The 23,942-nt window shown below is 28.1% G+C and overlaps 2 protein-coding genes and 1 long non-coding RNA gene across 4 annotated transcripts; all 3 read left to right on the forward strand.

The window, feature by feature from the left end:
- Positions 1-478: 478 nt before the first annotated feature.
- On the forward strand, positions 479-10,202 carry LOC133035491 (uncharacterized). 2 transcript variants are annotated; one of them, XR_009686694.1, is made up of 5 exons: positions 479-702; positions 1,124-1,222; positions 9,371-9,445; positions 9,785-9,853; positions 10,011-10,202. It is a non-coding gene; the product is annotated as an uncharacterized LOC133035491 (long non-coding RNA). The 2 variants fall into 2 exon arrangements; XR_009686693.1 differs by having other exon boundaries at positions 479-1,222.
- Positions 10,203-15,375: 5,173 nt separating this feature from the next.
- LOC115711455 (uncharacterized) lies at positions 15,376-18,463 on the forward strand. The gene is made up of 3 exons (XM_030639798.2): positions 15,376-15,844; positions 16,480-16,602; positions 17,788-18,463. The coding sequence occupies exons 1-3, from the start codon at positions 15,598-15,600 to the stop codon at positions 17,943-17,945; spliced, it is 528 nt and encodes a 175-aa protein (XP_030495658.2). The 5' UTR covers positions 15,376-15,597; the 3' UTR covers positions 17,946-18,463.
- A 1,751-nt stretch (positions 18,464-20,214) lies between these two features.
- LOC133036223 (uncharacterized) lies at positions 20,215-21,453 on the forward strand. Its single transcript, XM_061112739.1, has 2 exons — positions 20,215-20,828; positions 21,141-21,453. The coding sequence occupies exons 1-2, from the start codon at positions 20,215-20,217 to the stop codon at positions 21,451-21,453; spliced, it is 927 nt and encodes a 308-aa protein (XP_060968722.1).
- Positions 21,454-23,942: the final 2,489 nt, after the last annotated feature.

The raw sequence follows: 23,942 nt of genomic DNA on the forward strand, positions 1-23,942 counted from the left end.
TAACTATATGTTCTGGACTTAACATATTTTGTACACATCAAACCATAAACATGAAAACTACATGTAAACATAAATGAATTCTAATCTTCTATTGATAATAAATCAGATTAGATTGAAATGAGTTTTATTTCACTACTACAAAATGTACTATTTGCGTTGGTCAACGCGTCTCACCAAAATGGTTGACTGAGGCAAAAAATAAGGGGAGATTTTAGGCTTCAGAGTATAACTGAAGCTAAAAAATACCAATTAGCGTCGGTTCATTTCCCGATGCAAAAAGTAAAACCGAGGAAAAAAATGTAATTTCAAAAATTATCATTTACCTTTTGCATCGGTGAAAAAATGAAGCTAACTTTTTTTTGCTTCGGTTGAAAAGTGAGGTTAAAACATTTGTCACAGTTTTCCACCAAAGCAAAAAGGTCAATACATTTTTAAAACTCAATTTTCACAATAGTTAATTTCATTTTCACATCGACCATTCCCTATTTTTGAAACCCTAGCAGACCCTTCCCCCATTTCCAAACCAGCAGAGCCACACTCCGTCCGTCCACTACCTCTCTCTTTCTCTTGCGGTACGTACCTCTTTCTCTCTCGCCTGAACAACCCATCCGCGACAGCACTTACAGGCAAGACTTCGTTGAGTACAAGAGCAGCAAGAACATCGACGGTTGTCTCCCTCGTCCATGGAACAACCTTGTCTCGGTTTGCTCCTTCTTTCTTTCTTTTTTTTCTTTTTGGGTATTTTTGTGATTTTTATTTGAATTGAATTAAGTTGATTCAAGAAAAGAATACATCTTAGTACTATTCAGACCCATTCTCTATGAATTTAAGGAATTAATTTTGAATTAGTCAATGCTACATGAACTTTTCAAAGCAAATGATTCACCACTTGACCTTTTCCAAATAAACCATTTTTGATGTCTTAACTGCTACATAATTTTAGTATTAGAAGTTGTTGTACCCCTAATTATTGGGGCTGGCTCTATAGGTTGCTTCTTTGGTTCCCTTTGTTGTCTCTATCCCTAAAGAGCAGTAACCATTGCATTGAGATGTGAGTAAAAATACCACCACCACCACCATTATTATTATTATTATTAATTTGGGACATGTGTTTGCTTTGCAGGGGGAAAAACTAGTACTTCTTTCAAGGATTCAAATCTGTTTGGAGTTTCTCTAGATTGCTTTAGAACTAATTTCAGCTCTTTAAGCTCATAAGTGCAAGGTCAGTGGAAAAATTACATTAGATTCTTTATTTTTTTTTCTTGGGTAAATTTTATCATATAATTTAGTATGAAATAACTCAATTTTACTTGAGAAATGTCAAGTATATTCATTTTTGGGTTTGTAGTAACAAAGAATAGTTTTTTTTTTTTTATCTTCAATACTGTGATTTCATAATTTTTTTTTTTAGTATTTCAAAAAAGTTTGCACTTAGTAATTCAAAGTTAGTACTTATACTTGGTATTTCAAAGTTTGCAATTAGTAATTCAAAGTTAGTATTTTTAGTAATTAGTAATTCAAAGTTTGTATTTTTACTTAGTAATTCAAAGTTAGTATTTTTACTTAATGAATCAAAGTTTGTATTTTTACTTACCGAATCAAAGTTTTTATTTTTTTACTTAGTAATTCAAAGTTTGCATTTTTAGTTAGTAATTCAAAGTTTGCATTTTCTCTTTTTGAGCCAAAGTTTGTGTCTTTAATCATTTACTAATTGAAAGTTTGTAGTTTTACTAATTGATTCAAAGTTAGTGTCTTTATTTACTTAGTAATTGAAAATTTGCATTTTAGTTTGTAATTGTCTCGGTTTGGATGCTTTTGGGAAGTAGTTAAGGAAAAATAGAATAATTGATATACTTTGACATGAGAATAACCTCATTTTGGTACCACTCTTGATGCATGAATATGTGTACAAAAGATCATGAAAGTCTTAGAGCTATGAAAAAGTTCTTATGTGAACCTAGATATGATTAAATTTCTAGGGAAAAGGTCATAATTAAAATTTTAAAGGTAATTAAAATTCTCGAAGTATATATTTCTTAAGTACATATGTGATATAAGCTTTTTCTTTAAAATTGTTTCATTTTAACATATTCATATATATATATATACTAGTAAAAAGTTACGTGCGATGAACGTATACTAAATTTTATGCTAGTTTTTTTCTACGTTATTAAAAAGTGATATAATTAAAAATTAAAAAAAAATATTATTAGTTATTAGGTTCAACATCATTACCCTTACCCTGTGTTCATTTTTAAGGAAAAAAAAATATTTATGAAATAATAATTTGTTGCAACGCGAGTACATGCAAAATTCAGAAAATATAGCATTTATTAGTAGAGTATTGACAATTTCAACAATAAATTAACTGATTGTATACTTTTTTGTCTACTAACATTAAGCTTTTGATATTTGAGTGGTGAACTCTTATTTGTCCGCTTTTCAAATTTTTCTAACACTCTCATTTTATTCTTCCAACTTTCTGTAGTTGGAGTGATGTCCTTAATTGTTGTATATAGTGTAGTCATTTATTCACCTGTTTTCAAATAAAACAATAGATATACAAAATAAAATTAAATATAACTAAGCTCATATTAAAATTAATCTCACCTTTCAATATAGTAAAAGGTTTTTAAATTGATTCATTCTCACTTAATAATAATTGTGACAGGCCTAACGAATAATAATATTATGTTACCTAATAACAAAATAGAAATCCACCAAACAACATTATGAAAATTTATTCCAGGTATAATTATATAAATCTATTACTCATTGAAGTCTATAAGAAACTCTCTAAAAAGCTCACAATACGAAATTTCACATCAAAAATCTAAAAATGATCAACTATGTAGCAGGAATAATAATACAATAACCAAAATTGCCTAGTCATAAACAGTCTTAAAATTTAAAAGAGTGGCATTATTCATTCAAGTTTCGACTAAGTGTTTCTGAGTTTGAGTTATAATATTGTGTCATGTGTTTATGTCCAAATATTATGTGTATCTGGCTAATCTAGTAAAGAAGATTGAAGTTTTGATTCTCAATAAATAGAATGAATATAAGTGTATACTTTGTAGTAGGTCATTATTGTGTCATTTTTAAGTTAATGTGTCAACTTGAAAATAATTCATTTAATAAACAGAATGGAGTCAATCTAAAAATATTTTTCTACCTTAATTAGTAGAGCTATAGAAAACAAACTCAGTAACTTTTTGAGTGTTAAAAAATTGTAAATGGTTATAAATTCAGAGTAAGTAAGTTGTGTGTGGCAGCTGGTTAAAGAAGCCAAAATTGAGGTTTATGATTAGAAAGTAGAAGCACCGCTAGAACTTTCCTTTGTTTGAAGTAATAGTATAATAACTAATATTTTTTATTACATATTAATAATTAATTCAAGATGAACTTTTCAAAGTATTTTTGAAACATCGTGGATATATAAATGCAATACTTTTGCATCTTTAGCAATATATATAATATATAAATAGTAGTAAATTCTTATTTAATTTTTAATTGTATCATGGCATAAAATTTAATATATAGCTTTTTACTTACCATGCATGGTCGACACCTCAATTGAATAGAGTCCTATTCAATTAGTTTCTGTTTTTCGTGTCTTGATTTCAGATTATAAAAAATTATTATTTTTCTTTGGACCTTGACCACTTAATCTATGATCGTATAGTTTTAGAATAAAATTCTTATATGATCGTAGATGTATATTTATGGTATTGTTTATTAATAATTAAGATATCAAATTAAATATTTTAAACCATAAATTTCTCATAAACCATTTTATTTTTATTAATAAATCATTTTATTTTTAATATAAATATACATCTACGATCATAAACTATATTCGGTTCCCTACTCATCCTTTCAACCTCAATTATCTCTTTGTGATTTACAACCAATTTTGTTATTTTTTTTACCTACAAAATTAAATTTATTTAAAAATCCACCCCATATATATCTATTATCAAACTGTACATATATACAAAGGTTTGATTAGTTTAAAATTCAAAAAAGTTTTATGTTTCTGAAAATTTAAAAGATGAGTCCACACGAAATTTTTTGATTGGTTGGTAGTTTTAAAAAATCTGTTTGGTTTGGTTTTGTTTTTACTTTTTAATTTTTAAAATTGTATTTTTAAAATTAATAAACCATTTTATTTTTATTAATAAATTATTTTATTTTTAATATAAATAAAAAGTCACCCATGAATTTTTCATAAATCAAGAATTATGTTATATAGGCACACTTTATATAGAATATAAATAATTATATAATATTCTTAGCTTTTATTTATTTTTATATATATATATCACAATTGGTATTCTTTTTTTTTTTCCTCTCTTCTCATTCTTTCTTAGTTTAGATTTTGAACTATATTTGTGTTTTTGCTACTTTTTCTATTCATTGTGATCTTGAACCACAATGAATTATTCTAAATAATATAAAGAAAATGGACGATTATTTTATATATATATATTTAATTTTTAGAGTTATAGTTGTGATTATATATAGAGTTGAAATATGCTAAATATCAATTTAAATATTAATAGGATTTGTTTTATTATTATTTTATTAAATAAAAATAAAAAGTCACTCATAAATTTCTCATAAACCAAGAATTTTAGTTATATAGACACACTTTATATAGAATAGATATTGGAAATGTCATAGGGGAGACCTTGGTTTTGTCCCTATGATACGGATACTTTTCTAGCCCTTGATTATTGATCTAATGGTAATAAAATTAAGGAAACATGATAGTAATAATAGAACCTAGCTTATAGTATTTTTACACCTTTTTTGTCTTTACACTATTGCCTTTTTCTTCTTCTTCTTTTTTTTTTTTAAAAAAAACTAAATTTAATAGTTATTTTATTTTATTTTTTAGTACACTTAAATTACTTAATTAGTATTTTTTATTTTTTTTTATATTCTTCTAAAGATATTTTTTTTAATATGTTACTTTCAAAAATTATTTATTTTAATAAGCTTGTTGATGACTCTTTTTAAAATTTATTTTCTAAAAATTATATTTTATGTATTTTTTAGATTTGTTTTCTTTATAATAAAATCAGTTTTTGAGCAATATAACTTTCTGGTTCATAAAAAAAACCTAATAATTACAATAATTTATAATAAAATATAAATTAATATGTATACATCAACGTATATTTAAATAAGTACATAATAAAGTAACTCATATTAAAATAAATGAGTAATTTGCGGTATAAATATCTAAGTTTAACTTTCGATTGCAAATAAATATTTAAGTTTAATTTTTGACAGTAATAATACGTACCTAAGTTAAAATTCTGGAACTTCCCTAGATACCTAGCCATTAAGTGTTAAGTTAATGGCCACATGGCTGACCATAATTAGTCTAGATCATTAAATTTTATTTTTTATTTAAAAATTAATTTAAATATACCAATAAAAAATAACACGTTATAATAACTTGACACTTAATGGACAGGTAACTAGAAAAGTTCTAGAAACATAACTTAGGTATTATTACCGTAAAAAATTAAAATTAGGTATTTATCTACAATAAAGAGTTAAACTTAAGTATTTACGTCATAAATTACTCAAAAATAAATTAATAAACATTTTTTTAATTCATATTAAAATAAATTAATATTACACATGATTGTGTAATTGGTTTGAATTTTATTTGTAGGGATGCTAATCAAGTAGCACATACTGTAGCCATTCATGCATTGTAAATATTGTTACATGTGCTATTTGGATTGGGATTGAACTTTCTTGTGCTCGTCATGCTTTACAGTTAGAGTGGCAATTAGTGTTGTTGTGTCGTGTTCGTATTATGCTGAGGACTTAAATTTACTAAAAGTTATTGACACGAACACGACACGTGACACGAAGAAATTAAAAAACACAGACACAAACACGACTCGAATAAGTTCATGTCGGGTCGAACCCACAAAATCGCATATGTGTTGGCAGGTGGTAAACTAAATTGTTGATTTTAATGTCATCATGTCATGTTTGTGTTATGTTGAATTTTGAAATTTATTTTAGATGGTAGACATGAACATGATCCGTAACATAAAAAAAATGATAAAACACAAATACAAGTAGCAAAATTTTCATGTCGTCGTACCATTTAATTTATTTATTAATTAGACTTAATAAAGTCTCTTAATTAACAAATAAACCCTTAAAATCTCTTTTCTTCACAATTAAGCCCTAGCTTAGTGAAAATTCATAAATAAGACATAGTCTAATTTTAGAATTATAATTGATTAATCAAAATCAATTAACTGAGTCTTACAAGCAGTATTGTCTCAACTAGTATGGGGACCATAGGCCTATATAACCGAGCTTCCAATAAGCAGATCTAGAATTTATCAAGTAAATTTCCCAACTTATTAATTTCTTATTGCACCACTATAGATTTAGAGTTGTACTCTCAATTATATAGAATGCTCTATATGTTCCACGATATAGATACGCTATGAAAATTTAACCATCGTTTTAATCTCAATAATTAAAGATCCTCTATAGATGATTTACATCGAGTAGGGATAAATTTACCGTTTCACCCCTCAATGTATTTTATCCTTAAAATACTTAGCTTCCTATAAATGATATTTTAGTAAACTAATATAATCACTGAAATAAGAGGTCTTCTATTTATCTCTATTAAGCTATAAGCTCGAAGGAAATTATCATTTCACTTCTATGTCCAGATAGAAGCTATAGATTCCATATCTATGACTAGCACTCCCACTCAATTGTACTATCATGTTCCCAAGCTGTACGTGTGACCCGAACCAAATAGTAGGCTTTGACTAACAACTTTAAGAACATAAATAAAACTCTTGAGATCGAACGTAACCATGTCAGGATTATGATCTTTTGATCTAAGATCAACCAGTGATATTGACTTACAAAGATACAACGGTAAGATTATAATATATTTACCAAACCAATCCAATGTATAATCCATACATCTGATACTAGCATACTTTGTCAATATTCTGGAAAGAACATAACACTTATCCAAGGTGTAAGTAAGCTTTATCGCTGACTATCACATCACTGTAAATCCAGTGCACTGATGAATCATGGGACATTATCTTTTGAAGCATATAATCACAATTACCTTCCACTGTGTTGACATCATTGTAATTGTGAATAACTATATCTTCTGGACTTAACATAAATTGTATACTTTAAACCATAAACATGAAAACTACATGTAACCATAAATGATTTCTAATCTTCTATTGATAATAAATCAGATTATATTGAAATAAGTTTTATTTAGGGCATAAAATCCCAACATGACAATGATAAAAAATCAAGATACTTCTAAAAAAAAGTTTCTTTCTTGCTTTCTGAATAAATAAACCTAAGCAATTTCATGTACCGTTCATCACCATTTAAATTATACTTTTTTTTTATTCTTTTTCATATCAGTAGCCAAATAAGAAAAAAAGAAAAAATAAATAAATTGGCCTCCATTTATCAAAGTCAATGTTAGATATAAGTTAGTTATTTTATTGATTACCCACAATTATTATGATAATGAGAGCACTATATATTATTAGATTTAGATATCAAAAAGCTTAAATATATAATGCTGGTGTGACCTTGGGGCAGTAGATAATTTAAATTTATTTATATAACAAAGCATAAAAAGGTATAAAAGAATTATTATTATACTGGTGGACCCACATCTACATCTGACAAGAAATGAAATACTCATGGAAGATAAACAAATTAAAAGAAATATGAAAAACTCATTAGTTTTTTCACAAACATGTAATTTTAAATAATAATAATCACTACACTATAGGACTTTGTTCCCTTTTACTCTCAACTTTTAGAGATGAGAGAAAAAAAAGTTATGGAATGATCTGAAAAATATATATAAAAAAATAGGGTAGGTATAAGAGATTAAGATGTTCTATCATCCCTATATGGAATGCAATTAGAAAAAAAAAAAAAAAACTATTTTCTTTGATAGAGTTTTAATGACTTTTTTTTTAAAAAAAAATGCAAAGTTTTTTTTTTTAAAAAAAAAAAAGAATTAGAAAAGAAACTATTTTCTTTGACAGAGTTTTAATGACTTTTTTTAAATGCAAAGTTCTTTGACAGGATTTTATCAATAGATAAAAGATGATAATTTTAAAAAGAAATGAAAAACTACACAATCTATAGTTTTTCAATCTCATTTTTTATTTTTTTTGTATTGTTCATGACTATATTTTCTTGTAGTTTATTTCAGATCATATTTTAGAATTTTATTTTAGCTTTAATAATACTGATAGTTATTTTTTTCAATTAATTTTTTTAAATGAATTTAGTGAAAAAAAATCTATTGAAAAGAATTTCATAAGTAAAATATTGAATGAATTAAAAAAATGATTATCTTATTTTGAAATAATAATGCTAATCTCTTAATTGTTAGATGTTATTTAAAATAGTTGTATTATTTGATTAATCTTGTTAGTGTTGTATTTTTTTTAAAAAAAAAATCTCATTTTTTATTTATATTATTAAATATAAAATTTATTAGTAGTATGATGTTATAAATTTATTTCTATTTTAAAAGGAAAAAAAAAAGAAACTTTTTTCTCTTAGTTTAGTTATAGTTAATTAATTACATATTAATTAGTATTTATATAATTAAAAAAAAAATATAACAAACAAAAAGAAAGATACAATATGTTTAATATTAATTGATTTAGCATTATTTTAAAATATATTATTTCACACCTATAAATAATAGGTTATAGGTGTAAGAATTTTTTCCTAGGCTCAATACTATTTTAAAAATTTAATATTTTTATTGGGTATATGTAAGTCTATATTAGTTAATGTGCACACTCAAAAGTCATACACATCAATGATTAAAAAAATGTTTCTATACTATGAGAACAAAACAAGGGTATGTACCATAGAATTATTCTATATATATATATATTAGTTCATTGGGTAATAACTTGTAAGAATTTTGTCTTCAAGTGATCAAGAACCATGGATTGGAGTAAAAAATATGCATTAAAGTTGCATTGTGGTATTGAATATTATTTAATAGCATGTATATTACTTTACTTGGCAATGTATTTATATGTGGAAAATATTGGAAGCCTCTTTGAAATAGGTTCATTCTCGTTCTAGCTATTAAGGTAGATCTCTTGCGCATGTACATTATTCTTTTAGTTTTTATTGGAAAACTGTCAGTTCTTATATTTCATGTGTGGCAGTAACACAATACTAGGTATGGATCCTTTTTATATTGATTTTTATAATCTCATGAGATGATTTTGAATTACTTTAAATGAGTTAAGCATGACTTATTACATGTTATTATTTGCTTGGGGAGCAATTAAAAATTACACAGGGATGAAAGGAAAGCTTACTTTAGAGAATCAGGAGCAGTTATTAGCCATCTTATGAGGTACGAATTTACTTATCAAAGTTTTTATATTTGATATGAAATTAATGTATATGCAAGTCTTTTAATATGTATGTTCTGGTTCTATATTGGAGTTCTTTATGTGCTGAGTTATTTTGTCTTATAAATATCCTTTTGAGTTGAGTTATAAATGGTTTGTTGCTCCATCTGCTGTGATTTAGATCTGGTTTCATCAGCCTTTTTTTTTTTTTTAACAATGGCTTAGGGTGTAAATTTTTTTCTAGATAATATTATGCAAGCTACTGATTTAATTATAAAAAAAAAAACACATTTTCTTTTTGTTTGTTTGTGATGCTTGTAGTCTCATTGTGGTTTGAGCAGATAGCAGTCCAATGCATAATATGTACCGTGGTAATTTGAGCGAAGAGCAGCCAACAAAGTTATAATGAGGTACGTAATGTTAATTTTTTATTCTTGGTTTCCCTTTTGATGAGCTTGCTCTCCATTTCGTACTGCTCAACTGTTATTTTTTAGTTCTATGTATATTCAGCTTAGTAATGTGAACATCAAGGTGCACCTGATAATATATAATTCTTTTTCTATGTAGGTGATGGAGATAGCAAGTGACACGATCGAGAGATATCAGCCTGTGTAATTAATAAATTGATAATAAATGTTACAAATAAAATAACAAAGCACGGAAAAATTTCAGTGCACATAGTCGTCTTACTTGTAAGATTTCAGTATTTTTAAAAAATTTGAGATGTTAGATTTGTTTATGTGAAATTGAAAAAAATTGTGTGGCATCCATTTGGTTATAAATACCAGATTTTTTTATTTTTTTATTTATAAATTATTTTGCTTCAGTTTATGACTGAAGCAAAAAAAAACAATTAGTGTCGGCGCATTCATTTATTTTTGCTTCAGTTATGAACTGAAGTAAAAACTTTTTCTTTTTGCTTCTGTTCATAATCGAAGCAAATAATCAATTAATGTCGGTTCATAACTGAAGCAAAAAAGATCACTATTTGCGTCTATGGTTATAGCGTCGGGTACACCAACTGAAGCAAATTCTTTATGTGTCACTTAAAAATTGAAGCAAAAAGTCCTTTTTGTAGTAGTGTTTAGGGCATAAAATCCCAACAAACCCCCACTTGCACTAACATAAAACAAGTAGTGCATTTCAATCAATCATTGTTTTGATATCCAGATCAAGTGTAGTCTATTTGACTAAACCCAAATTACTGGAAATGTAAGTTTGTGGTAAGCAACTGCTTTCTCCACTATTACTTCCTTTGTGTTCATAAAACATTATGCAACATCATTTACTATATGCATTACTCTTCTAGGGATACTAAATTCTTTACTGCTTAAAAGTGCATCTGAATATACAGAAGACATATCTCTAATTCTATCAAAAGTGGAATAGAGATAACACTGTTAAGAACTTTCTTCAGTTGAACAACTTTCCAGTGCTTTTCGAAAGCAACAAAGTTATGTATTTTCACTAATGGAGCTTAAATTATTATAGATGGGTTTTTACATCCTTCTAAAATAATTTCTCCACCCCTAGAGTAAGCACCATCTCGAATACGTTATGAGTTGGTGTAGATATAAGGATTCTAATATACACCCCTATCATCTAACATATATGTCACTTTCAGAGATCTTCCTTGATTGTCTCCTAATGTTCCTTGTTTGATTACACCTTAGATGGCTCCCACTCAACAGTAGGAGTCTAGTTAAATTCATACATAGAAGTACATTTAACCTCTTACTATTGTTTCTTAGGGACATCTTGTTGTGACACTTTATCTTAGTCTGAAACTATAAGTTCCTTCTAGACTAGGTCATCAACATAGCAATCTAGTATTAACACAAAAGTTAAATACTTGCTTAAGATTAAGTAATCATTAAAGATACCATAAAACTAATTTATTGAGGATTAGGTATTTTGCCTAAGTCATTCGAATAGACTATGCAAAATTCTCCTATTTTATCCTCAAAATTCTGATAAGTTATTTCTATCCATATGAATAATTAGATTTACTTTCTCAGTTATATTTGAAAGTTTCTATCATGATCATAACATAGTAATCTATCACTAATAAGTTTTTATCCCAAAACACTGCTTAATATTTACATAAGACAATCTAGGGTTTTCTACCGAACCCTGTGGTATAAATACAAAAAAAAAAAAATAAAACTTATATTTTGGTTCTAAAACATACAACATATTGTAGATCTCGTCGCAAGCTTCAAAACGGTATATAGAACGTCCAAAATAGACACCCGAATCAAAAGTTATTACAAAAATACAACTTCTGATCTCTTAGAAATTTCTAAAAACTATAAAACTTGAAAATCCCAATTTTTGCACTCATCGAAACACTACCAAAACTTATCAAAATCACTCCAAACTTCACAGGGCGCATATATACCATAAATATTACCATCCTTGCGTAACAAAAAATAAAATCGAGCCCTTAAATAAAAAACGTCATTAACGTTCGGACTAAGCTTTAAAAAGTTCAAAACTCGATTTCTAACTCAAAATCACCTCAAATTCAACAAGTAAACATCGATACTAGTCCCATAAGTACCAAAAAACAATTCTACGAAGTCAGAATCTCCATAACTATTCTAATTCACAAAATCCCTATATCAAATATATCGTTTTTAGCTTAAAACGTAATTAAACCATACCTTAAGCTTTCTCTCTTCAAGGATTTGCTATTTCGCTACCAGAGTTTAGATTGCTAGGTTTTGGGTTGAAAATCGAAGAAAATGAATATAGGAGGAGAAAGTTTGATCAAAGGGAGAGAACGAGGGTTTCGTTCGTTCGTTCATTCTTCAATTACTGATATGTTTTAAAATATATAATATATATAAAAACTGATAAGTTTTTTTCGTATATATATAATATAATAATAATAATAAAATATTAATAATAATATAATGTAATAATAATAATATAATAATCGAAAAAAATGAATATAGGAGGAGAAAGTTTTATCAAAGAGAGAGAACGAGGGTTTCGTTCGTTCGTTCGTTCTTCAGTTACTGATACGTTTTAAAATATATAATATATAAGTTTTTTTCGTATATATATAATATAATAATAATAATAAAATATTAATAATAATATAATATTATAATAATAATATATAATAATAATATTAATATTAATAAAAAATTTATTATTAATAGTTATCTTATTATTTCTTAGCTACTAAGAAATCTTTATTTTTAGGGGGCGTTTGGTACGAGGTGTTCAAAATAATTTGATTATATGGAATATTATGAAGGAGAATATGATTATAGGGAAATGTGTAAACTGTGTTTGGTTGTGTAGGGTAATATGTAATCATATTCCTGTTAATTAAATTAAACTGTTTGGTTGAGTACAGGAATCTGATATATTATTTTAAAAAATAAAAATAAAAATATTTTTTATTATATTTATTTAATATTAATTATATATAAAAATAAAATAATTATTTATTAATTAGTTAATATTAAATTGGGGAATTACCCCATATACTGTTTTTTTAACTTTTTTTTCTTCAAATTTACGGTCTGGGTTTCTAAAGTGGTTGCAGCGCTAGTTGCAATATGGGTTTTATACGATTTTTTGTTGCAATTTAGGTTGCAGCATTAGTTGCAATAGAGGTTTCTATGTAGAATTTCGTAAAAATATATAAAAAAAAAATCATTTTGAAGTGTAAAAATGAAAAAGCCCCTATTAAATTTTATTGTATTTTTTATTAATTAAAATGAATATTTCTATATATTTTATCACTATATTATTTATTTTTGTTTGCTATGTCATTTATGTGTACACCATCCGCATAAAATTTATGTATAATGAATATACATATATTATTGCTAATAATATAAAAATAACTCAGTTAAAAAAAAACCGATCTCACAAACTAAATATATACCGCAATAATTTATTTATAATAAATGATAATATTATTGGTATTTAAATTTATTTATTAATTCAAAAATTATATTCAAATAAATATAATAGAAGGTAATGATTCAATCCTAAACATTCCAAGGCTAAAGACTCAAAACAAATAAGGTAATGTGAACTTGTTAGCATTAACCCATTCCAAACACCCCCTTAGGGTATTTGGCCAACTTCGAGTATCTTAAAATACCCTGGTATTTCTAAATCAACTTATCCCAATAATTCCATCAATATTTCTAACTAAAACCGTTGTGACATTTTTGGCCTCCAATCGGGTCTCTAGGGTCGCCGAACATGAAAATATTTTATTTCGCAAATAACTCATATTATATCCACGTATTTCAAATAAATCTCCGTAATTAATAAATTACGCTTATTTATCCACTTATCAGATCTTCAGGGTCGTCAGACCTGAAAATATTTTTATTCCACATATAGCTCATATTACATTCACATATGCTATATAAATCTCCGTAATTTATAAATTATGCTTATTTACTCACTTATAGCAAAATTCAAATTTTGTGCTGAAATAGATTAGTAGGTCATAATCTCACTTATTACCTAATTAGCCCATAATATAAATATAAACCCTAATTATTTACCATTAGGCTTATCGGGATATTATAGTTGACATCATTGTAATTATGAATAACTATATGTTCTGGACTTAACAGATTTTGTACACATCAAACCATAAACATGAAAACTACATAAATGACTTCTAATCTTCTATTGATAACAAATCAGATTAGATTGAAATGAGTTTTATTTAGGGCATAAAATCCCAACAAGGGAATGGGGCTTCTATAGATATTCTCAATGATCATTGGATCCCTACAATTAGATGCATCTCTTATAAGGATAGTCTTGTCCCACCCTCAAGATTTGTCTCCTATTTTATCAATCATCTTGGTTATTGGGATCTTCAAAAGCTTCAAAGTCATTTTGAGGAGGAAGATGTTAAAGCCATCCTGGCTGTTCCTTTATCCTTGAGCAATACTTAGGATAGCTTAATTTGGGGTCTCACTAACTCTAGTATCTTTACTGTTAAGTCTGCCTATCATCTTGCCTCTTCCACTGTCCATACGACTTCCTCCTCAAATCCACATTGTCTTAAGAGTTGGTGGTCATCCTTATGGTCTGCGAAAATCCCACATAAAATTAAGCACTTCATCTGGAGGGCTTATAATTACAATCTCCATGTGGCCACTAATTCGTATTCCAGGAAAGTTCTCAATAATCCAGTTTGTTCTAGATGCCACAATCGGATGGAAACTGTATCTACTGCACTGCTTGACTGTTCGAGGGTAAGAGAAGTTTGGAAGCATTCTCCTTTTTATCAATTCTTCCATATTAATAAAAGACTTGACAGGAAACAGTTTTTGTAAAAAGCTTATGAAGAGTTGAGTAGTGAGAATTTGGAATCTATTTGTGGTTTGCTTTAGGGTATCTGGAATGGCAGAAATCATAACTTATTTGGAAAAGCTTATCTTTTGCTTCAGAATGTGTCCAACTATGTTTCTTCTTATCTTCAGGAATATAAGGCTACTAACCAACGAAGGGGCGTGTAGAACAACCTTAATCTGAAAGCTAATTGGGAGGTTACTTGGAACCCACCACCAGCAAGAAGTCTAAAGCTGAATGTGGATGCTGCAATTGACAATCAAAAGGTCATGGTTGGCCTCACTGGGGTTGTTAAGAATGATAACAGCATGGTCATAGCAGGTTTTCGCAAAAAAATCCCAGGCTCCCAGACACGGGCATAGCAGAAGCTCTTGCTATCTATCATGCAATCATTTGGTGTTCTGCTGTTTCATAGGCTCTAAAAGCCTAGTCTTGATTTGTCTTGTTTATCTAATGTGTTAAAGTGTGTTAATACCTCTTTGGCCTTGTCCCTTAGGATTTCCCTTTCTTATGTTCCTAAAGAAGCTAATGTGTTAGCCCATAATTTTGCGAGGAGAGCTCTAAGTCCATCCCAATGAGTTAGTGTGAAATGGTTCTTTTGCGCCTCTTATAATATGTGAACGTGATTACGAGATTATAGCTTTTTCAAAAAAAAAAAAAAAACAAACAAACAAACTCTCCACCTAAATTAAAGAATATGAGAAGAGTGAATTACAAGTCCTCCTAAATATGTAATTACATTTACTCACTCATGCTTATGCTGCTGTGAGGCCTATTACAAGTCTCCCTCTAACCAATTTATGAGCGAATGAGAGAGATGAGTTCATCTTCTTCACCCACCCGTTCTCGAAGTGGTAGCAGCAACGGCGAGGAGAGACCGCGATTCTTCGATAAAAAGGCGAAGAACATCTGTTGGGCCAACGCCGAGATAATTCCCGGCAGACACCCGGAGAGGTGGCGCAAAGACGCAGCCGGCAACGTTGTATGCAAGCGTTTCTGCAACTGCAATGGCTGCCTTTGTTTCGAGTATGACCACATCGTTCCCTTCTCCAAAGGTCTTTCAAATCACTTCACTTTTTAACTCTTGTTTCCTTCTGGCTTCTTAGCATTTGGATGATTTTGATTTTTTTTTTTTTTTTTGAGGCGGGCTTTGTCGTTCGAAAATGAAATTACATTGATTATAATTATGGTAACAGTCAACACAGTAGCTGTAACTAGTTACACCTTTTATTCTTGGCTTGATTCAGCTCAATGCTGTTGAGGGTTCGCGGGTTTGTCGTTTGATAAGTTGTAAAAATATGAACTTTTCTTTTTTTTCCTTTTGTTGCATAATTGTAAAAATATGAACTTGTTTGGGTAGGAATGAGAAATTGAGCTATCTTCTTTTCCAAGTTTATGTCAATGATTATTTAATACTTTTGTCCGAAATGTGCTAGTAAATTCATGAATAAGTGAGAAAATGAAAAAAAAAATTATCATTCAAATTTCATTAGCCATTCATTACGTATATATTAGTGTTATCTATTATCTTGGAAGAAATTGGATTGAGCTAATTTGAATGAATACGAGGCCATATTGCATTGTTTGAAAATATTGGGGTTTCTTGATCTTAACAAACAGGCCTGACTCTGAGCCTTTTGATTTGTTGGTGATCTTTGTTCATCATTTTGCTTCTTTTCTTTTTTTGAAGGTGGTGAGTCTACTGCTGAAAATTGTCAGATTCTTCAGACAAGAGTGAATAGATTTAAGTCAGATAAAGATGACGTTGATGCAACTCGCTTAAAGGGTTTCTCCTGTGATCTCAAGTTTTCTGGTATGTGTTGCCTAGTTATCTTCGCTCTCACTTTCAAATTCATATCTGAACTCCAATGTCACTCAAATGTCTTGCAAACATGTTCTTTTTGAATCATTGAGATCATGAAATTTAATTAAAGTAGTCTAACCGAAGATTGTTTAGACTGCACATCTTTGCTATGTTGGAATGCTTACTCATCTTTGGGTTCAAAATAAACACTAAAACAATCATTCGCTTCTCTATGAGAGGGCATACCAAGATGGTACTTTCGCTATGATCTCATGGTGAATTTGTTTAAAATACCAAGATAGTGTGTCCTCGAGCTGGGAAATCTCTTACAGAGAGAAAATATAATTTTCAAACACAAGCTTGTGACAAATAGGAAGTACAGTTGTTTCTTTTATAGGCAAATAGAGGCTCTTCTTGATCATTGATCATCTATTGATCGGGCCATAGGGCTATGTATATTCTTAACTAACATACTTACTATTATGATTTGTGGTTGTGTATATTTCATCATATAAATGATTATGTATATTTCACTATTTCAATTGCTTTTAGCCATGAAACTTGCCCATTTCTGTTGCATAGACCAGTGGCCTTGAAAGCTATGCATAAAATTCTTTGATGATTGTTAACAAACAAACACATTTATATGCTCCTCCTTTTGTATAGTGTAGAATCATTCAAGTGATAAAATGTCAACGAAAGCGAGGAAGTAGATACTAATCAAAATCAGTAAAACCCCAAAGAGGGACAATAGGCCAAAATAAAAAACATTGTTGCTGAAATTGAAAGGAAAATACAGAAACTGATAACCCAGATTCTTCAATGGACTTGGAGAACTCCCAAGAGCTCAAGGCTCGTTACAATTCACTCACACATTTGCTACCCATTCTTTCCTCCCTGCTGTCACTTAAGCACCAAATTACCCGGGGTTAGCCTAGTGGTAAAAGGTCTAACTTGGGATGTGTGATTAGGAACACAGTCATTGCTTCGATTTCCACTAGACTCAATATTTGAGTCCACTGGCAGTTTCCGCTTGGTATGTGGCAGGGGGCCATGTGCGCACAAGCTAGCCTGGACACTCAAGGGTACAAAAAAAAGATTAAAAATTTTCCTACAAGTACAAGCAACCTACTCATTATATTCACGACATTGAAAATTGCAGTACTATAACCTATTCCTAACAACTTATTGCAGATAAGGAACTTGACATTATTGAAATGGCACTCTATGGTGATGTGGTCCGCCCTGGAAAGGAATGCCGGTGCAAAACTGTAGCCGAAATGCTAGGACAATACAAGTCAAAAGACCGTCTGGCTCCCTGCAAGTTGCCATATGATGAAGAAGCTTCATAGCAGCAGAGGTTAAATAAACTCCAATTAAGGATCCTTCCTATGAACAGTTGGAGCTTACTGTCACATTTACTTAAATGATTATTTTGGAATACATCTTATGATTCTTTTTAAAACAAACCACCTTATGCAATACTTTGTTTGGAAATGTAAATCCAAATGAAGAGAGATGTGATTTTTTAGGAGGGGAGGGCAACTTGGATCTTACGAACTAAAACCAGGGCTCCCAACTGTTTTTGCATTATTCTCTTGTCTCTGTACTTTGTTCTGTCTCTTGTGCTAGTTGTTACTGAATAATAACCAGCTTAGGGTTTTTGTTTTGCCGTGATCATTAAAAGATATATAAATTGTTAGATTTGATATGGACTTAGCAACTTTACGGATTCTGGTTTGTTTCTTGTTTGGAACCCTGGATAAGTACCCTGTGTTGTATTATAATTTTCTTACATATATAATGTATACTGTCAAAATTATGCTATTATATGTCGCTACATATAATGAAGGGGATATATAGTCATTGTCTTTGATTATGATACACATTATGATACACTAGTAAATCTAGCTGCTCTTAAGAATAAATACAAATTTTAGTTCTATATTTTAAAATTATTAGTCGTTTTTTATATTTAGTTAAAACTATAATTTAGATATTGTGTTTCTCAAAATAAAGTATAATGATATACTCTTTCTAATTATAATCAAATATTTTTATCTTATTCTTAAAACTTTCTCTTAGTAACCTTCAATAACGATTGTGATTTGATTTATGATTTAATTACACATAACCAATTCAATTACACCGAATCAAATAAATCCAATCTAATTATAAAAAAATGAATATCAAGTTACCATTGGATTGGATTGGATTAAATTGGTTTTTTAAGGAAATTTTAAAATCTAATTAAAAATCGATCTAATCTAATTACATGAAAAACATATTTTCTTTATTCATATATAATAAGAAAAATATTCAAATTTTATTTTTATTTGTTGTTCATTAATTTTCGATAAACGTGTTATATTTAACTAAAGAAATCCCTAAAAAATCCTTTGAGTCGACATTAAAACTTAAACGTTGAATAGAAATAATATTTATGATGCCCATCCATAGTCTAAACTATCTATTTTTTACTAGGTACCAAATAGCCAAATAAATTGTAAATAAATTAAATTACATAATAATTCTAAATTTTGATTTTGATATTTTTTTAGCTAATTATGAAAATTATTATTCAGTTTTTTATTTTTTTTTATTTTTTATTTTTATTATAATTTTGAAGTTTTGACAAAGATTGAAAAATAAAAGAATATATTTGTTGCATTTTTCTAAAGAAAATAAAAACTATATTGATAACCAATAATACAAAATCTACATTAGTATCTAAACCACGTGAGATTGTTTTATAAGGACTCAAATTACAATATTTATAAACAAAAAAAAAATTAAAAACAAAAAATAAAAAAGATAACATGAAATAATACTTTATTTTTTTTATACAAATAATAGATATATAAATATTGATAATAAATTTATTTATTTATATAGAATAATTAAAACTGTAATAATTTATATTTTATTAGAATAGTAAGACTTAAAAATATTTTTTTTTTATATAAATTTAGTGATTTAAATAATTTAAAATGTAAAAAAAAGTAGTCTTATATAAATAAATTATTATGAATAACTATAGTTTTTAATTATTGTATATACCTAATAATTATTATATATATTCAACTAAAATTAATAATTTAAAATGAAAAAAATATAAAAAATATTTTTTTAATCGATAAAAAACTTAAAAGATTTTTTTAATTTTAGATATTTGATAAAAATTAAAAAATATAAAATATTTTATCGCATTAATATAAAGAATAAGTTTATCAATCAAACATAGTAAATCAATAATATAAATCACTCGCATATAGAATATATAATACTAATTTTAGAATGGACAATATTAAAACTATATAACTTATAAATTTAACATTCATAATAGTCTCATATCACTACAAGTATATGAACAAAATATCTTTAAGGAGTATTATTATTTTAATAGAAATCCAATATTAATAAATTATTATAATTTTAATTATTTTATGTAAATAATAATTTTATATGCATTAAATAAAAATTGCAATAAAAAATTACAATAAAAAAATTCTAAAATAATACTTTTTTATATTCTAAGATGTTCTAGTTTGAAGCTGCCACCTTGCTTTTGCTGACGATGTCTTATTATTTTGTCATGGGGATTTCATGAGTGTTTTATACATGTTGCAGGCTCTAAAAACATTCTCGCTCACATCTGGATTATACCCAAATGCCAGCAAAACTACCATATACTGTAGTAACATCCAGCTTGGTGAAGTGTACCACATTATGCAGATCTCAGGGTTCATCAGGCAGGAGATGCCATTCACCTATTTGGGTATTCCAATTTGTGGGAAAAAGATCTCAGGAAAAGAATGTGATATATTAGCTGAGAGAATGACTGCTAGAATTAGAAGTTGGAGTTCAAGGAATCTTTCCTTTGCTGGGAGGATCACTCTAATTAACTCAGTTCTCATTGCTATACAGGCCTACTGGAGTCAAATGATGATTCTTCCAAAGAAAGTATTGAGGTCCATTGAAGCTATTTGTAGAGCCTTTCTTTGGAAAGGTCAAGCCATGTTCCAGGGTGCAGGGTCTGTTGCTTGGAATAGCATTTGTCAACCCAAGGCATCTGGAGGACTAGGAATCAAGAACCTGGAAGCATGGAACAAGGCTGCAATATGTAAGTACATATGGGCTATTTCAAATAAACAAGAGAGCTTATGGCTTAGATGGGTCCATAGTATTAAGAACCAGGTTTGGTGGGACTACTCTCCCTCCATACACTCTAGTTGGTATTGGAAGAAGATGGTAGCCCTCAAAGATCAACTTAGAAATTTGATGGATCCTGATATTTTTTAGAAGCAGAAGTATAATGTCTCAGCAGGTTATAAACTGTTTTCACCCCCATTAACCCGACTGTATTGGAGCAAGGAAACATGGTCAAGGCTAAACACCCGTAAAAATAGTGTTATAGCTTGGTTGGCAATGCTTAATAGATTGAAGACCCAAGATAGGCTGCTGCGGTTTGGTATTCAGGTACAGGGGACTTGCAGATTGTGTGAATTGCAGATGGAATCTTGTCAACACTTATTTTTTGAGTGCAGTGTTGCTAGACAGTGTTTACAGGACTTGAAGACTTGGCTGGACTGGCATGCTCAAACCAGCAACCTCCAGGAGCTCCTCAAGTGGATTGGGAAGTCCAAACCGTCAAAGTTTAAGAAAGGAGTCCTCTCTGCTGCTGCAGTAGGACTGCTGTACAACATATGGAGAGCCCGAAATGAAGCTGTGTGGCAAAAGACAAGAGTCAACCCGAGCCGTATTGTTGAAGAAATAAAATGGACACTCAAGATTCGGATTGATAGGGTAATGCCTAAAAAGATTAAGAACAATGATAGAGAATGGGTTCTTGCATTATAGATCACAAAAACAATCTTGATTTTCGATTGATATATTCTTGTACATAGATTTCGGCCCTATTTGGGTGCGCATAGGTTGTATAAAGCTAGTTTTGTGCAATACAATTCATTGATTTATCAAAAAAAAAAAAAAAAACAATAAAAGGATTATTTTTTAATATTCAATAAAAATTTATATTGCATTCACTTAAGAAAATATAACTACTTACGTAATATTAATTTTATCAATCACCACATAAAAAATAAATAATACTAAATTTTAAGACAAGATAAAGTGAAAGATTAAATATCTATATATAACTTAAAAGTATAAACTCACTATGGTTTTTAAATTATGTGGAACTTTTTCAAAAGGACGCAACTACTATTAAACCTATAGAGATTGCTGAAAAAGAAAATAAAATTAAAAAATTAAAAAATTCTACAAATTAGAGAACATGAATTATTAGAAGGAGAGATGCCACATGGCCTCCTTATGATTCTCCGTTATATATTTATATAGATTTGGAGAATGGTGTCATGCTAATCAAGTTGAAGTCTAAAGCTGTTTATTGAGCTATTCATAAAATAGTCAATCCAATCCGTACGATTTAATCCACTCTAATTTGCAAAATACGGATAATTGCACTTTTGCGGATTGTATTCGATTGGAATATTCAAAATTTGAACTTGTGCGGATTGGATGTTGATTGACATGTAAAAGTAACCGATTTGAATTCAATCCACACATATTTATAAAAAAAAATTAAAAAATTACATATACAAATAATATTTTAATTTTAAAAAAAATAGTAATTTATAAGTCTAATACATATAATGCAATTATATTACAAAACTTAATAGTTTAAATGTATATTTTATTCTTATATATAATTTTTTTTTCTACATAGAATTTAAAATAAAATTAAATATTTTTTATACATACATTTTTTTTTTCTTTGAATTTGTTATTTTATTCATTGTAATGTGTTAAAGACATAAAATAATTATAATTTATTTTATTTTGTTGCTAGTTATTTTTTTTTCATACATATTACATAATTTAATATTAAAAAGTAACTAATCTAAAAGAATTGATTCAATCTGCACTTTTGCAGTTTGGATCGAATCGGATTTAAGTTATTGTGAGGATTGAATTGAATCCAAAAAATGAAATCTGCATTTTGTGCAGATCGGATGCACTATGAGTAAAATAGTACTGATTAGATTGGATGAACACCCCTTACTATTTACATAAAATAGTTGCATTTTAATTCTTTATTAAGCTTCCATTTTCAAGGGAGATTGATTGTGTAACCAAAATAGTGACTCAAACTCAAAGTACTTGCTTTTGTTTAGTTTTACATTTTGGATGGTTTTTAGATGATTAATTGTAATGACCGTCAAATTAGATATAAATTTTTTAATAATTAGAATCATGATAAAATATAGATTATTATGTAATTTATATGCATAACTTAATTAAAACTTGTTTATAGAGAAATAGACAAGTATGTGATTAGTAAATTATATTATGGGTGTGTGGTATTTATATGTTATAATATGATTTATGTTAAAATTATTGATAACAGTAAAATTTTGTGAATTGGCGAAAAATTACAATGATATATTTTTAGCGGTTAGTGGTATCATGCTACATTCATAATTATTTGATAAGATTTTGGTGGTGTTATGTTAGTAATATTAAATTTTGGTATCATCTAGTTTATATAAATAATAAAAGAATACTTCTAATTGAGTATTATCCATGAATAATTAATTTTAATTTTAAAAATATTAAACAAAAGATAAAATTTTTTGTATAACATATAACATCATAAAAGAATCCATATCAAAAAAAAAAAAAAAAAAAAGAAAAGAAAAGAAAAGAAAAGAAAAGAAAAAGATTATTTTGTATTTTTGTAATTTTTTTACAATAATTTTGGTTGGTTTTTTTTTTCCCTACTTTTTGTGGTGCTTAGTACCAATAAGGATATGCCACTATTTATAGTATTTAGCATATTTTACAGCATTTTCTTATGTGAATTTTTTTTACAACAGGGTTTTTTTTCTTAATGATGTTAATATTTTTTTCTTATAAATGAGTTTTTTATGTATAATGTTTAGTTCAATATTGATATACGACTTTTATATGAACTTGTTCAATGGGCAGTGACCAATAATTTACCAAACTAATTATTATTCAGGAAACAAAGACAATTATTAAACTGACTGAAAGGGCCATACATTGACCCATCAACTGCGGTAGAAAAAATCACACAAACACCCCCAAGAAAATCCACTTGCCATTCTGGTTTTTGGAAAAAAAGAAAAGCTTAATGAGTATTTACAACCATACAGGGAAAAAAAAAGAAAGAAAAAAAAGATTAAAGGCATTAGAAAGTGGCATAGTGTTTTGGTTTTGTTAGTTTAGAGGCCTTATTTAGTCAGTGTCAAACTGTCAATTTGACATTATGTAGTAGTGATAATTACGCAAATAGAATAACCCTA

Source organism: Cannabis sativa, chromosome 3 (assembly GCF_029168945.1).
Source record: "Cannabis sativa cultivar Pink pepper isolate KNU-18-1 chromosome 3, ASM2916894v1, whole genome shotgun sequence".
Lineage (NCBI taxonomy): Eukaryota > Viridiplantae > Streptophyta > Magnoliopsida > Rosales > Cannabaceae > Cannabis > Cannabis sativa.